The sequence below is a fragment of the Diceros bicornis genome, chromosome 1 (assembly GCF_020826845.1).
Source record: "Diceros bicornis minor isolate mBicDic1 chromosome 1, mDicBic1.mat.cur, whole genome shotgun sequence".
NCBI lineage: Eukaryota > Metazoa > Chordata > Mammalia > Perissodactyla > Rhinocerotidae > Diceros > Diceros bicornis.
The window spans coordinates 77310388-77328344 of record NC_080740.1 but is presented as its reverse complement, the minus strand read 5'-3'; the positions used below and the strand labels follow the sequence as shown (position 1 = coordinate 77328344).

The following is a 17957-nucleotide window of genomic DNA, read 5'->3' as shown; positions in this document are numbered from 1 at the left end:
TCCTCAGAAAGCATTGAATTCCAACATCTTCCAGCAAATGTAGAAGGAGAAATAGGTCATCTCATTAACTCAGTCATTTTTGCCCCCCTGATTTTTATTTTTCTTCATTCTATTTTACCTCAACATCTGATGCAAGAGAGAGGACCTGCCAAAGGAAGCTTTTGAATTATAGAAATTAACACAGAGGCTTGAGAGAAGTCTGCTAGAAAACAATTATTAGATGCTTCATTTCCTGTGACACTAGCTGGGAGACCTTAGGCAAGCCATTTCACTTCTCTGGACTTCATTTTTTTAACCTAGAAAATAAGCGCGCTTGACTAGGCAAGTCCAGGGTCTCCTTGACTTGCATTTTTTGGTGTGTTTATTATGTAACTATGGCGTAGAGTATTGTCAGTCGTGTGGAATGGAAAATAAAGAACTCCCTTGATTCACCCAGCAATGGTGTGTATGTGTGTGTGTGTTAGACACTCCAAGCTGGTCATGATCAATCAACAAGTCAACTTAGTATCTTTTTCCCACGTCCTCAAGTACTTTTCTTTCAAAGGCGCTTCATGGGACAGCTATTAAAAGAGCATTCCCACACACACCTCTGCCCTTTTTGGACACAATTCAGCTTTCATCCCTTCCTTTAGTCTAAATGGAAGGTTACACAGCAAGCAGGAGTGGATCAGTGCATCAATCACTTCTACAAACTTTCAATAAATTATAAATCACCTGTCTTTTCTCGGGGTCATTAAATATGCCTGGAATTTTAATGTAGAAACATTTTTTTTTTTAATTTCAAGAGTTAGAGAGAGAAATGAGAAAGAGGAGAAAATAAAATTATATGGTGATCACATTGTCATCTATTTCAGAAGGTATTCACCATTTCCCAAGCATTTTCAGATACGTACCTCAGTTAAGTCTCATGGCAACTCTGGTAGGACAATTATAATTCTTCCATTTTACAGATAAGAAAAGTGAGGTCCACTAGAGGTTAAATGACTGGCCCAGAGTTAGACATCTGCTAGTACGGTCAGCTAGGACTTAAGGCAGATTTCTCACCCCTAGCCAAGTATTCTTTCCTTTAAAATTTTACTAAAAGTGATGTTTTACTAATATACAACCCACATAATAGCGTCCAGAGTTTTCCTTTGAGTGATAGATAATACTCCTAGTAATAGGAAGCATTTTAACTAGGCTTGTTCAAGACGCTCCTGTTACTTCCTCATTCTTATCTTTGTAAAAAGAAAACCGGACATATCAGGTTAGAGTCAGTTATCAGCACTCTGAATATTGCCATCAACTTGAAAAACAAAGTATATTAGATTGTTACAATATGTAAGTGGCATGAAAACGTGTTTGAAAACGTGTTTTTTATTATGTATTGTGCACACACACACACACACACACACACACACACACCTGTTCATGTGAACAGCCTCTCTCCTTAATAAAAAGAGGTTCCTACAAATGAAACCCAATAAGAATGCTATCGCCCATTCTCAGAGCACAGGTTCAAATCCCGGCTCTGCCACTTACCAGCTACGTGATCATGGAAATAAAAAAGATCTATCATTTAAAGTTGTTGCAGGTTTACATATTTCTTGTAAAGTGCTTAGCACAGTGCCTGGCCTATGAGAAATGCCCAATAAAAGCTGGCTTTAACATCCACATCATATCATCATCATCATCATCATCATATCATTATCAACACTACTCATCCGTGTATAGATTAAAAGTGACAGATTTTTAGGACCAAAATATCTCTTATTTATTCAGTGTCAGCCAAAGAACTAGAAATTTCTTTTTTATACTAACTTAGTTAGTGGCCAGAGAACAGTGGCTTGGGAACACAGATGCTTTTTGATTAGTTCCAGTTCTACTAATAATGAGCCAAGTGAAAATATTTTTAAGTGATTAGTAGCACTATAGTTCGTGTACTTCATCTATAAAACAGGGGAACAGAATTAATTTGAAGAATGCTTCATAGAGGAAAGGGTTAAAATTACAGCTCATTGCTAAGATTAAATGCAAGAAAGCATTTAAGTTTGACTCAAAACTACTCTATTTGACCAAGTGTTTTCTTCCACAAGACTGTTAGAGACATTAGGGATTTTTTTCCACACAAAGAGTAACAGCAATCAAGACAGCCTGACCTTTTTCATTATTTTCTGGCCATTCTTTATTAAGTCATGTTCAATTACTTCCTCCTACTGACAACGGGATGATTTTGGTTTATTGTTTCTTAGAAGTTACCACTGCCTAATATCTATAAAATTGAATTTAGTACAGGACAAATATTTATGGACTTGTTTTATGTTGTAATTAATAAAGCTGTCCCAGTAGTACAGTAGGGAAAATCTTGCCCGTGTTTATAAAATGTGACAGTTCCCATCATCCTACAATCATTTGCATGTTAATATTGTGTCTTTTCACCTGCTCTTTCTGAAACCAATTTTACATAAATAGGAAATCACGGCTAGAGGTCATTGGCAAAGTAAAGCGGGCTTGACTCAAAACGGTCTTTTTTCAAGAGGATAATTCTCAGAGTGAGAGACATTTTTACGCCTGGAGTTCTATTTTCTTTGAGAGTAAGTCATTCCTTTTTCTTGCTGGAGGCACCTTAACCTGACCCGTGGTCTCGAGCTACACTTACTCACAGGACCAGGTAAGCAGGCTATGTACAGCATAAAGGATTTTACTAACGGTAATTTGTAGTTCAAAATGTTTGCTATCTCTTTCTACCAAATCCATTCTGACAGAAGCCTACCCTGGTGGCTCTTTGTTTCAGAGAAGTATGTATCCCACCCCATGAATATCAGGCTTGCTTATGTAACTTCCTTTGGCAAATAGAATGTGAACCAAATGACTTGTGCCTACCAAAGCAGAAACTTGAAGAATCATTATATTCTTTTTATCATTTCCCTTTCAGCCATGAGAATGGTGTGCCACAGAATGAAACCCACGGGGGTGGGGGTGGGGGAGCAATACATGCAATATAATTTTTTTTTAGTTTTAAACCACTGAGATTTGAGGGCTATTTGCTACCATAGCATAGTCTAGCTTAAACCTACCAATACTGTCTGAATCTGCCATATTTGTACGCCACCAGCTTTAGATAGACAGATTAGATAGAGAGATAGATGGAGAGATGCCATCACAATAAAAAGAAACCAAATTACACACTAGAGAAAAAAACGTAGCCAAGGGCACGTCTTTCTGCAAACAGGAATTTAGAAATAGCCCTAGTGTTTGAGTTGTCACTGGATTGGAAAATCAGCCTCTCAGTCAGGAAACGTGGGTGTCTGTTTAGTAACTTACTCTAAGATCTTGGACAAGGTCCTTACCCTCTCTGGATACTTTTCTGTAAGATTGGTTGTACATGTAATCTCACCTGGAACATGAGCATCACATTATAGAATTACTGTGAAAAGTAAATGAGAATTTATATGTATATATGTGTATATATATATATAAAGGGCTTACAAATACTGGCACATCATATTCTGCTCTTTCTCATCTCTGAAAGCCATGTCACAGCCATTGTCCTATTTTCGCCCTCTCCCAATTTCTCATTCGCAGTAAATTCAATTACATACACCCTCACTCCTCACACCCACAGTGGGCCTGTTTTTCCCATGCCAAATTCATTTTTTCAGATCTTAACTAACTTACCAATCATCTCTATGGCGACGCCCTGAGCCTCTTTGCCCCCACAGTTGCCACATGACAGATAAAATAGATCTGTTAATTTGTGAGGTTTACAGAATAAGAAAACATGAGGAAATTTCTGCTAGGAACTCGTGGGGACATGGAAAACCTAAATACCCACTAGAAATTTGCTTTATGACAGAGCGCTAAACATCAGGAAATACAGTACAGCATTTTAGGGGTGAAAAGGACATTCAAAGTCACTCTAGTCTGATTTTTTATCTTAAGATGAAGAAATCGAGGACCAAGGGAAAAAATGACTTGCTCAAGGTCGATCACCTATATGGTAGCACAACCACAAAGGTAACTCTTACAAAGGAATCATTAGTTTTTTGCTCTATGTCCATGTCTCATTTCACCAAGGAAAATAAAGAACAGAGTTTTACTGCAGAACAATAACTGTATAAATCTTCAGAGAACTACAGCAGCAAGAAGTGTTAATTTGCTATGTGAGACTGCTGATCAGTAACGTGCAGGAAAATTGCAACACAGCTTTTGGCTGCTTAGATGTAAGCTGAAAAAGAAAGAAAAATACAGAAAAGACTAGATGTGCAGATGTGTACAGAACTTCACAAGTGTATGTTTATTTACAATCTATCTTCCATGAAAGTGGATTGTAGAGACAAACTGAAGGAACTTAAAATCGACGTGCATTGCATATGTTAGATATTTATGATAAATAAAACCAGTTGTAGAGTGTAAAAAGCAAGTGAGACCTAGGTTGGCCAGGTCCTGGCACTTCTCTGCAACTCAATATCTATTCTCAGGCAAACCTTGGTTGAGTAATAGTTTCACATTCATTTCTTAAGAGTGCTGCTTGTGATAGAAATTCTTCTTGCCTATTAAAGGCAAAAGAATATTCTTCCTTCCTTTCAAATGTGCTGTCATTTGGGGATTGATTATCTTTCATTTTCCTTGATTCTCAATAGAGATATAGAGATATAGATACACATAGTTTTCCAAAATAAAGAGACAGTAATTCAAGAAGAAAGACATATAGCCCTGAAAATACAACCAAGAGTGGTGGGGACTTTGGTAAATGGTAGATTGTGTGCCTCACCTATTAGGACAGGTGAGAATTCAGCTCATTCAAATGCAAATAGGATCCAGATGTTTAAGATGTAAAGATGCTTAAGATTTCATGTGAAATTTCTCAATTTTTCAATGTTGACTAAAATAAATAAAATTTAACACTGTCCTTGTCTAACGGTCCATGCTCCAGGCTGGAGTTTGACAACTGGCTACCAATTTTCAACCACTGACTTTATTCCGTCTTTGGAGTAATTTTCCCTTAAGTACAATTACAGTTGGCTTAATCTTCAAGATTTGGATCTAAAATTTTATTTTTCTATCAATCTAATTTTACTCTCAGTCACTGTGACTGATAACAAGAAATCACCAACTAAGGAAATGTAATCATTAAGGTTACAATTGGTATGACCACGATTGCATTATCTCTTAACAAGGAGCTATTATACAGCTCATGAATTACACATTGTCTTTCTTATTACTTAGTTCTTCATCACTTAGCAGTGAACAATAGATATAACGATAAAATCAAGGTGCGTGGTGCTGTAAATCATATGAGGATAGGCAGATTAGAAATCATCACATTTGGAAACTCTCCCAGTAAACTCAGTTGTCTAAATTGAAGCTTTCATCTTTAAGTCTTATCAGCAATGTCATTTATTTATTGTACTTCAGTATTCATAACTAAATATATGATCTTATACAGCTGATAGAGAAGCGCTTATGGGCAAAACAATTAGATTTGTGGTGGGATGGGAAAAGAATTGTAATTTTAAGAAAATGCTATTTTTTAGTATTTCCTTTGTTATTCTGAGATGGTGTATAGCAAGGAGTAGTTAATATGAGGGTGGATAAATTGGAAGACAAATGTGAAAAATTAGCCATATGATGTAGTTTATATGTCAAGTGTGAAGCATTGTCAATTTCTTGAACAGCAGAAACACTCATATATAAAAGTAAACAAAAAAATAATATACTACGTCATGTTTAACGTATTTGTCGATTCTCCTTTCCTTGAGAAATCTATTTCTGCCCTTCTGGAATGGACTAATAGAACTGGCTGTTCTTGATTTTTCTAAACGAGATAGATTACAGGAGTGGCAGGTGAGAATGGTAAACAAATTCTGGTCAGTCCCAGCTTACATGTCCAGCAAATTCTTTCTGAGCTATTATGCACTGCAAAGTGCTGTGACCTTCATAATAACCTCCTTTTGAAGAAAAGAGAGTTAAATTTAAAAAAGGAAGACATTATTTTCCTCATTGCTATTTGCTTCCCTTTACAGTCTCTGACATGCTTAAATTTTTATATCTGCGATGCCGAATGGTGTTATTTTCTGAAAATGTAAAAATAAAATGAAGATATTGTTCAGCTGCATCAAATAGAGTGAAAGGAACCTTCAATAAGTTTGTGTGTAGAGCATGATGTCTGTAGACTCAGTCTCCATCATTTCATTGATATTTTTATATTTTTTAAAAGTATTTAATGTTTTACGTTTATTAGGGAGCAGCAGCTGGACAGAAGGGTTCTACTAGTTATATCAGTCACATTGATGAACATGTCTTTTAAACATAGTGAAGTATGATTTTTCAATTGAATTAGGAAACACCAAAAACTTGGATAAAAACTAATGCTGTCTTGACCTGGTTGGTTTTGACAGACTGTCAAAAAAAGATATTAATCCTCAAAATTACTACAAATGGTAGTCATGCAAACCTTTTATTATGTTTTCTTTCTAATGAGATTTTTCTGTGAGGAACAAATTTATGCAAATACACTGGATCCAACAGTTTCTTAATTAAGGCCAGATTTGGATCGTGACCCATAGGTCTACTTAGCAAATGAATAATAATATCTCATAAGCAGTAAATATGTTTTTGAAAAATGAAAAGATATTGTTGCAAAATTATTTCTCACTTAATATTATTGCTATTTGTAAACATAATTGCTATTCCTACAGGTTAACATTTTATTGACGCATGTATGTGGTTATCATACTAAGTGCTATTACTTCACTGCATTGTCTATGTAAAATTAGCTGTTATCAAGCTTAGGAATAACGTTTTCTTTTAATTAATTCATGTCTTTACCTAATATGTTTATGAGAAGCAGTAGGGTAAAAATTTGGGCTCTGGGTAAATAACTCTACCTCATTGAACATCCTTGAACAAATTACGTAGTCCCTGTAAACTTAAGTTGCTTCATCTGTCAAATGGAAAAATAATCTGTCTCAGAAGCTTGTGAGAAATAAAATGATATCATGCATATTGCACAGACACTAGAAAATCATAAAACCCATTGTCTCTCCCTAGCACACAACTGAGCTATACTTCACAGCCCCATTTTATCTTCATGGGAATGTGCAGCTAGTTCTTGCCAATGCAATGTAAGCAGTATTGAAGTGTGTCACCTTGAAACCAAACAATTATCCTTAGATTTCATATCACTTCTCTATGCAACCTCTCTCCAGCTCTCAAGCCCTATCTCCCCACAAGGTAATGTCAGAGCAACCTCGGAATTTAAAATTCCAATGCGGGATTTTTAAATGTAATATGTGAATATTCCAACATTGCAACCGAAAGAAGATAACAAATAAAATTTTTGGTTAACATCATATATCTATATCAAATGGCATATTACTAAGAATAAAATAGATAGGGCCGGCCCCATGGCTTAGCGGTTAAGAGTGCGCGCTCCGCTACTGGCAGCCTGGGTTTGGATCCCGGGCACGCACCGATGCACTGCTTGTCCAGCCATGCTGAGGCCACATCCCACATACAGCAACTAGAAGGATGTGCAACTATGACATACAACTATCTACTGGGGCTTTGGGGGAAAAAAATAAACTAGGAGTATTGGCAATAGACGTTAGCTCAGAGCCGGTCTTCCTCAGCAAAAAGAGGAGGATTAGCATGGATGTTAGCTCAGGGCTGATCTTCCTCACAAAAAAAAAAAAAGAATAAAATAGATAAATAGATGAAGTAGGAGCGACATTCTCCCAAATTAAAAATTTACAAGAGTTTTTTTTTGCATTTGACTTGCTTTGAAAACTTGACGATGGAAAACATTAATGTCTTTTTTTTTTAATTTTATTTATTTATTTATTTTCCCCCCAAAGCCCCAGTAGATAGTTGTATGTCATAGCTGCACATCCTTCGAGTTGCTGTATGTGGGACGCAGCCTCAGCATGGCCAGAGAAGTGGTGCGTCAGTGCGTGCCTGGGATCTGACCCCGGGCCGCCAGCAGCGTGCACTTAACCACCAAGCCACAGGGCCGGCCCAGAAAAACATTAATTTCTAAAGAAAGTCATTGTTACCTTAGGACAGCTATAGTGTAGCCGCAGTTACATCTGAGGTTATGGATAGGTCTAAGGACAAGAACTTTAAAGAAGCATCTAGTCAAATGCATTCATTTTATAAATAAGGAATTTTCATCTCAGAGAGGGCAAGTGATTTCTCCATGTTCCTGGCTCAGCTCTCTTTATGTAATTCTTACATTTTCCTCTCCTGAAACCAAAGTTAATTTTTTTAAATTGAAGCTTAAAATTAAAATAAAAATCTATTACTGTGTGGTCTTCCACTGATTTATTTTAAGATATTACTTTGTTTCAAGTAGTTTGAAAAGGTTATATTGACTAAAATGGGCTGACAACTCACCGTGACTCAAAAGTAATGAGAGACTGTAGGGCTGATGCTGCAATTGCTTAGTTCTCTCCTATCATCTAGGTTTTCAAATTTTGTTTGCTTGTTTCAACCTCTTCAATGAAAAAATTACCATTAACATATCTTTTTTTATTTTCTTTTTTCTTTCTCCCAAAATAGTTCACCTCAATGATGAGTAAAGTTTTACGTCTGTCTCCCTGGTTTGCCAAAGAAGTCTCATTAAAACACAGCCTGGGAGGTGTGAGCTATTATTTTTCTATTGGGAGAATTAGTTTGTATACACTGATATAGGCAGAGAAGGCTGGACTTGAGTTTGGTATTAAGTAAGGAAGATAGGGCACAAAAACCTGAAGTAGGTACAACCTGTCCTGAAAACCTCAGGGAAGATAATAGGTATGGTGGGAGAATGGTGGGCAAGCTTTGAAGGTATAAGATGAATATGCATATTTTAGAAATCAAGCAATGAACATGGATTTCATCCACGGAGCTGGTGTTTCTAAAATTGTGGTCTGCATGCCACTGTTGGAAAGTAAGATGGATTTAGTGGTAAATGGACTTTTTATTTTAGCATTTATGTATTTCTTATACTGGAAATCAGGAAAATATAACTAGTGCCGGGAATCTAAGCCAAAAAGGTGAGTTAAAGACAAAAAGAAAGTAAATAATAGCTAAAGTACATGAGTTTTGTCAAAAAATTGTGAAGATATTTCATGAAACACTGATGTTTGCATCTCTGAAGACTGCATGGAAGCTTTAATGGTTTTCTAATATAGGAAGAATGTGATATATTCTTTTAGATTCAGAATGCTGACATTTGGCTCCCAAAAATGTAGGTTCCACTAAAAAACTCGTTCGCCCACTTTTCTAACCCACATTTCAGGATGAAAGCATGAAGGAAAAAAGTTCTGCTTAATACTAAAGATCATGTAGATAATTTGGTGAACTGGTAATGGCAGCGTGACCAGAAAGAGCAAAGTCTTTGACTTTAGAGTAAACAATGAGTCATGGAAAAATATATAATAGAACTCTGTACTGCTTATTAAATTGTGAGAAAATTGACTGTTTTTTCAATATAGTTGTCACAAGCAACCAATCCTACAATTACCTACTAGCCAACAAATCTAAGCAAGCCACCATGCTAAAGCCATCATGGATACAGAGATAATTTAAAAAAAGGCTTCTGTTGTGAAGTTTGTGATTTATTGGAGTGAGAGGGCAGAAAAGGGGGAATAAGACAAACGCTTAAGCAACACAAGGCAGAAATTATGTTTTCATAAGGTGAGTGAAAGTGCTCTGAGAGAGTTAATGGAATAATGATGTTGATGATAATAATATTAAATAATAATAATGATGCCTTCCATTTATTAAGTCCTTTCTATGTGCCAGGTAAAGTTTTAAGCATTTTTAATGGAGTCTCTCACTTAATCCTCAGAGCAACTCTGCAATATTGATGATATTGAGCTTAAATATATTAAATAATTTATACAAGCCAGTATTCAAACTTGAGCTGCCTGACTCCAAGAGTGCACATTCTTAAAAATTGCTCCAAGTTATTTTGGTGGTAAGGTCAGTAAAGGCCTCATTGAGAAGGTGTTGTTTATTTAAGGCTTAAAGTCATACAGAAGGTAAGGATGAGTTAAGAAGCCATTCAAAGGAGAAAGGAGACAGAGATCCAGTGTGTGTATAGGATTGGCTAGTCGTGTTCAGAAAAACATTAACAGATTACTTCTGTCACCAGCTGGGAAATTACAGAAAACAAATCTGGAAAGTTCCTGAGATGAGGTGCTTACATATTAAGAGCAATAGCTTGTGCTTAATTGAACCTACTGAATTCCTGAGCCATGATGAAAGTTGTGCTTCAGGAAGACTCATTGGGTCACAGTGGGAATAAAACAGTGTAGTGATTAAGAGCATAGGTCTGTGAGCAAACCACTTGAATTTATATCCCCGTACCTGATCCCTGCAATTAAATGACTCCCTGGAAGTCTCAGTTTCCTCATCTGCAGTGATACCCTCAGTGTAGATGACAGTAAATATGACAATGGTTATGAGAATTAAAGTAGAACGTTTATATAAAATGCTTTCTATGCTGCCTGTAGTTAGTGCTCAGTAAGTGCTAGCTTTTATGATTAATGTGTAAAGGACAGATTGAAGAAGAGAGAGACTGACAGCAGGGACTTAACTTAATAGGCCACCAACATAGTCCAGATGAGAACAGACAGAATCGTGAACTAGGACAGTGGCAATAGCAACTGAAAAGAGGACAGTTACACAAGATATTTCAGAGGCATCAGTGCCTTCGTGATTCATTAGATGTGGGAGGCAGACATGACTCTGAGTGTTCACGCCTGGCTCACTGGGACAATGATGGTGCTATTACCAGATATAGAGCAAACAGGAAGAGATGTTGGTTTGGAGGAGAAATCATGGATCCAGAATTTGTTTTGATGTATTGACTATGAATTAAACGTATTCTTCAAGTCTTATCAATCTACCACCGAGACAATATTTTTCTCAAGGGTGATGCAGATACAACTGGTGGTAAAGGAGATGATTCAGGTGGTGGATGCAAGGATGATCAAATAGCATTGAATCACATGGTGAGAAAATTCTTTCCTGTGAAATGCTCCTTCTATCCTGTTTACATTAAGGAAATGGTTTACTTTGGAGCTAGTTGCACTTTCTCGTTTCTCTAATATCTCTCTTTCTCTCTCTCTCTCTCTTTTTCAATATACTCAGTCTGAGGAACACAAATATGATGCACTTAAAACTTAAGAACGTTTGTTTTTCATCATTTTTTATGTCAACTTCTATTTATGTCAAATGTTTCTGGTTTTCCAATTATGATCCTAATATGAACTTTCCTTTAAAAAATCACTAGTAAAAACAATGAATCAATTGAAAGAAAAAATACTAAGGAACCAGCAGTACAGTCACTACTTGGATATACCAAAGTCACGCAAGGTGGGCTTGAATGAATGAAGGTTAAAAATCCATGCGGTAATCTAGGTCAAATTTTAGGCAATAGTCTCACCCAGTTTTGACAGAGGCTTCTCAAAAGGAGACACGTTTACTATAACTCTAGGAGAAAACCACATTTTAGTGGTTAAGATTCAAAAAGGCTGTAAATTTAATCTTTGATAATTTTCCAAGAAAGTTGTTAATATAACTTCCTGGTAGATATTAACTAGTTATGGAGCTATGCTTTGAAAATAAGAATGGCATCAAAAATCAAACAAATGATCAAGGAGAAACTTCCAATCATTACAAAATCACTTGTCATAAGAATCAAGCTGCCTCTTAGCATCGGTGGTGTTTCAGTTCAGCCCTTTCTCTTCACAGAGGCAACTGAAATGGTACTGCACACAACATGCAAACCAGTGAGAATATGGAGTGAACAAGGAAACCAATGTGGAGGCTTGCTACCACATCATAATTCACAAAGGAGTCGATGTGATCAATTAAATGATGCTACTCAATATCAAATCTAATATCTTATCAATGCAGCTTCGTGGTGATTTCCTTAGGAAGATTAATAGCCTGGTGACACCTTGGTAATTTTTCTTGCCATGCTTTAAGTAGATCATTCCATTTCTTCTGAAATTATCTCTTAATAGACAGTAAATGCTCTAGATTATTCTCAGTATGAGACATTAGGGAGGGAATGATCTTAGGCTCTGTGATATAAAGCCGACCCTTCTCTCACCACCATTTTGTTTTAATGCCACTCTGGTCTCAAATAACTAAATAAAAGATCTGCTAATCATGAGTTTGTGGGTTTTGTTTTAGGGTGCTAGAATAATTATAGAAATATGAATATATAACAGAACTTAATGCCCAATTTCTCATTCGGGAAGCATGCAAAATTGGAGATTATTTTTACACTTGCTCTTCCTTTCACAGATGGAAGATTTCAGTTCTGAGGCAATCCTGAATCTCTTTTTTGGGTACCAAAGGAAAGACTATTCTAGTTCTTGATGGTCAGGATTTCCAGTGAATAAGGGAACAGAAGGCAACTTTTCAAAAATATACTCGAGCATTTTTTTGACCTCCTTTCAGATTCTTTTTGCAAAAATAAGAGAGTCTTTAGGAGAAATCTGTAAATGCCAAAGCCAGTATTAGGGCCGGATAGCTCTTAGATTTAGAGGATGGTGTTTAGGAAGGTAGGATCTTAAATTTTCATCTTTGTGTAGATCCTTAATTTGCTTCTCTCTGTATAGTAGACCAAGGCCTTATTCCAAATTAGTCAACATAAAAATATGTCTCATGAATTCCAGGAAAAAAAATCAGGTATGTGTGAGTCAATCAACAGAAAGCAGCTCACCTCATGGAAATATATCTCAAAAGACATGTCTTAATAGGTGGCAAGCTCAGAACACAATGTTTATAGTATTTGAAATTGAAACATTTAAATTCATATAATTTAAAAAGGAGTAGCTGGAGTATTCTGTCTAGAGAATATATACTTAACATTGCAAAGGGTTCGTACTGGCCACCCATGAGATATGTCGGATCTGGAAATGAGTTTCACTTGGCCCACATGAATTTTTAAATCAATTGAATTAATTCCATTAAAAATCATGAAATTTGATATAAAAACACAGACTTCTAGCTTCTCTTGAAAAATCTGAAGTATTGACCACATTAGCCCCTATGCACACTTGATAATTATAATTAATATTGGTAAGAGCTACTGTTTATTGAGTGTTCACTGAGTGCCAGGTATCAGTCTATGCATTTTTTTTCATACACACAGTATGTCTGAGATGCAAATTTTTTTATCCATATTAGGTATCCGAGGAAGCTGATCCCCTGAGAAATTCAGTAATTTGTTCGATCTCTATAGCTAGTAACTGATGGAGTTGGGATTTGAACCCAGGCCTGTCTGGTACCAAAGCCCAGTCCCTTTCCACTGATGGAGACAGTTCAAAATATTAAATTATTGAATGGAGAATAAGTCCGTATCCACTATGGTCACTTTTCTGCATTTGGAGAAAGTTCATTCTCCCTCTGTGATTACTTTAAGTGCTACTATTTCAATACATTATGGGACATTTCCTAAAAGAAACAATACGCCAACACAATAAATATTTTCTTCTTTTTTTAATAATTGCTATTCACTCTGCTTAAAGAAATTAAGCAAAAAATTTACTAACCCAATTTTAATCCAATTTACTTCAAAGTGATAAAATCCATTTATACTAATCTATTATACTAGAATACTAATTATAATTTTCTTTGGTAAATTAAAACACTTCATTTAATTTTCTGAATATCATTTGTAGACAGGTATTGAAAAACTTTCTGAATCATATATACCAGAATTTTAAGTCTGGAAGGGTCACTCAAAATTCTTTACAAGTGCATCTTACCAGAAGTTGTCTTCACTACTTCAGTGGTATTTCTCAATCCAACAAATGAAAATTGATAAAGCCTCCAAGATCTTGTGTCACCCACTTCAACAGAACTACGCTTCCATTGATAGACAATTTCTTCACGTGGATAGCCATCTGCCATGAGATGGGAAGGCAAACATTTAAAATTATCATAAAAGAACATATGTAGCAACCACTTCCTATGAACAAGACACTGAAGTAGGTATGGAGAGAGATGAGAGTTATGAGTTAGATGAGGATCCTGGTCTAAAGAGCATCACGGTGGGGGAAATAAATACAATGACATCATATCCTAATGGGAAGTTAGATTTAAAAATTATGAGGTAAAAATTACCCTTGAAAATCACTTAAATTGCATAGAAGGTATACCATACATGGTTTCGTATATCCTGTATGCATACTTTATATTGTCTGGGGTAAGATATAAAAAGTGACCAGTAAATAATAAATAGTACATATGCAAGATATTATTTCATGGTGAAGGGGAGTCAACAGGACAAGATTTTGAGAGTCATACAAAAGCAGAAAATAATGAGAGAACAGACTCAAATCTTCTCCACAGCATGCCCTTGGAGAGAAAGATGATTGGGAAAAACAACCTCAACTATTTACATTATTCTCTCTCTCTCAATTTGGGGCTACTTCATTTTAATATACATAGAAATCTACTAATAAAATCAGAAAGTAGAAGAGCAAAGGGGAAGATACCAAGGAGCACTACTTAGATTCTGAAGGGATCAATCATGTTCAGCCAAGAGAATAAATAGAAAGCCTTCCTGAAAGAGGTATTACACTGATAACATAGTGGTTATCAGTACCATTTCCTAGCCATGACACCCTGGACGAGTTTCTTAATTTTTTTCTGAATTATTTGTTTCCTAACGCGGATGATGATAGTTTTTATTTCATGGACTTGATTGTCAATATATATTTGTTGAATGGATAAACATTATTATTAAGTAAATTGTAGAATAAACTGTTTCAAGTAAAATAACTGAATAGATAGATAAACAGATTAAAAAACTAGAAATTATTTCAACTGTTGGTCTACTAATAATGCCGTGCAAAGATAAGTCTTGATTATAGAGGCTGATTGACTACTTGGAATAAAATTCCTTGTTTCTTCCTTTTCTCTCCTTTTGGTTCAACTCTTTGTCTTGTACATGTTTATTAATTAAGAGGAAAGAGAAAAGAAAGCAGGATCCCTAGATTGCTATACAGCAGGGCTAGGGATGCAGGATGTGGTGAAAACTGAGGAAAAGAATGATGATATTAGGGAATTTTCAGTGGAGAACGTGTTGGTGCCTAACTTTTTTTATAGCAATAAGTAATATTAAGTTGTGTTGGGGTTCAGAAGACAGCTGTCAATTGGTGACCTGATGGCACAGAAATCCTCAGTTGTTGAGTTTTAGCTGACTCAGGAAAGGACTAGTCCCAGTTGGAAAATTAAAAGAAAAGAACTCTAATCTCCTAAAGCTCAGAGAAGCTTTCACTCAAAAATATGCCATTCTTGGATAAAGTAAAATATATGAAATAAGATTTATAATGGGATTTTTTCTCAATATATGTGATATACAGTGATATTTTTCCTCTGGTTCCCTCTGGAATTAATTAATGATAAACAGATGATTACTTCTCTCATTATTGATTTTTTTTGAAAGTATGGTTATTATGATTTAGTTGGCTCTTATGAGTCTCTCTCACTCCCTGGCCGAGAAATTATATTTATAAAAATATAAACTTAATATTTATAATCAGTTTTTCATCCTGCCTAATATGCACAATTGGCAGACCAAAAATAAGGAGGAGGTAAGCAACCTAACACAGATGCTAAACAAATAATGATGCAAACATATGGGAGAAACTGAAGCTTGTTTTTGAATCAGGCAGGAAATATCTGTGAAGGTTATTAAAGCTTAATTTGTGTTAGAATCATCATAGATCTTCTTGCTATAGTCTATTATCTGATGATAATAATAATAATTACTAAAAATAATAGAGCTTTTTATTGAATCTTGTGTGTTAGGTAGTATACTAAGCATTTTACATATATTTTATCAACAAAACAATACTGTGGTGGGGCAGGTCTTATAGTCTCTATTGGGCACCTGGGAATGCGGACTCACTGAGAGATTTAGTAATTTGCTCAAGCCTATAGTGATGGAGTTGGGATTTGAACTGGACCCATATGACATCCAAAATCAGTCTTTTGCTTACTGGTGGATAACAAATTTTAGATGTTACTAAACTCCAGGAGGAGGAGGTAATTTTCAATTTTTATCTTTAACAGATATATCAAAAGTGGAATGAGCAAACAGCACTGTTGGATCTCCGTGTGTCCCTGCATGTAAAGGGAGAAAATAAGTAGCAAATGTGTTGCTGCTCTCTTCCCCTAGGCCCATCGTGGGAGGGGGATGTATAATCCACCATTGCCCCTTTCCCTTGAGTCCAGGCCTGACTTTACAGTCCTTGTCAATAAAGGCCTCCAGAAGACAACCACTGACAGTTTGTTAAAAGTTTACACCCCAATGAAACCTATTTGTAATTCCTGATAAAATAGATCCTTTTTTGCAGGAATCGTTCTTACTAGGCACAAGCTGGTGTTATGATGAAAGAAACTCAATATTTTCAAAGTCAACAACATTGCTTAATGCAATTTTCTATTCTCTAAGAGTCTCCCAATTAATTGACATTGGAATCAGAAAGATAATGGTGAGAGGGGATACAAAATATACGAGTATTACTTACAGCTGGAGAACTCCAAGGGGCAGGAATGTTCATCCATTGGAAAGTTGTGCAACTGTAATTGGCACTCAGCGTCAATTGTCAACCTAAATAGAAAGATATGAAACATGAATACATGAAAGATTTTAGATATGTTTTAAAAATGTACATTAGCAAAAGTTCTAATGACCATTTGTTTTTATTCCTAGAGAGTATATCTCACATTCTTATTGATAACACAAAGTAATCCTCACTGAAGAAATCCACCAACTCCAGGAGAAAATTATCTAAGACTCAACGTAGTCCATTCATTTTCGCAGACCAAACAATATGATCTCATTGACCTCAACTCTATTTATTCAAAATTTATGATCACGTAATTTGGGTGTTTTCTTTGGTAAATTAATTGCACATGAGATAGCTCAGCGAACATATTTAACTTAACAGAACAAACTGTTTTAAGAACTTAAGCTCATTTATTGTTTGCATGTAAATGGATGCTGATAATTCTCAGATCTTATCTGCTAATTAAAGCAAAATCCTAGGTTTGTAAGTATTTGTTAGCTGTTAGCTTTAAATTACTATATGTGAGTTTAAAAATACCTATGTTTCACAACGAAGTATTATGCATTCTTGTAATGGAATAGCTACGAAGCCAATAAATAGGATGTTACGGAGTAAAAGGATATCTAAAGGCAAACAAGAAATGTTAAATACACACACAGACATATTAGAAAAATGTTTGCCGATGAGTCTCAATTAGTTTGCATCTGGTGTGCTTATTTAAACATACAGATTTTCTGGGTCTCAATATCAGCTAGGATTCTAGGTGGGGAGAAAATTTAAAGGAATCCCAGATGTATTGACTATCTTTGGAGATGTATAAATATATTCTACAATTGTAATGGTGGTGGGTTGATGATTTTTAAAATTTCATATTCGTTAGCTATATTTCTTAAAATGTGCAAATATCAATCTTGAAGTAATAAAAGTGTTATTTTATGAACATTGATTTACTTTAAAAGATTTTACAGTTTAGCATAAATTTTAATTGGGGAGAATTTATTACTCTATGGTATAATAGAGCAATTATTGATCTTAAAATATAACTAATTATCATTGAGCCCTTAATTGTCTATGAGGCACTGGGTAAGTAATTGTCCTCTTATTTAGTAAGTGTTATTATGACTTCTAAACTTGAACTTGTCCAAAGTCACAAAGCTAGTGCCACAGTTGAGATTTGAACCCAAGGTTATCTTTCTCCAAAGCTGGAGGTTTTAATCATTGCCACTCAGCAATTACATGCCTTTTCAAAGAAAAGATTAGTTTTATTCACAAGTGAAATTATAATTAAATTTAATGTTTTATTAGTATTATTTCTCCAAATTAAACTGGAATTTTTGAAATTGAAAATAAAATAGATCAAAGATACAAAGATAGATAACATACATAAAT

The 17957-nt window shown here is 35.3% G+C and overlaps 1 protein-coding gene across 1 annotated transcript in view; it reads right to left on the bottom strand.

Annotated features, from left to right (window-relative positions):
• GABRG2 (gamma-aminobutyric acid type A receptor subunit gamma2) overlaps window positions 1–17957 on the bottom strand; it is a 108202-nt gene that overhangs the window by 46611 nt on the left and 43634 nt on the right. The window contains exons 5-6 of the mRNA XM_058545427.1: window positions 16527–16609; window positions 13755–13892 (exon numbers count right to left, since the gene is read on the bottom strand). Of these exons, the coding sequence (XP_058401410.1) occupies window positions 13755–13892; window positions 16527–16609 (221 nt within the window). The remainder of the gene's footprint in view (window positions 1–13754; window positions 13893–16526; window positions 16610–17957) is intronic.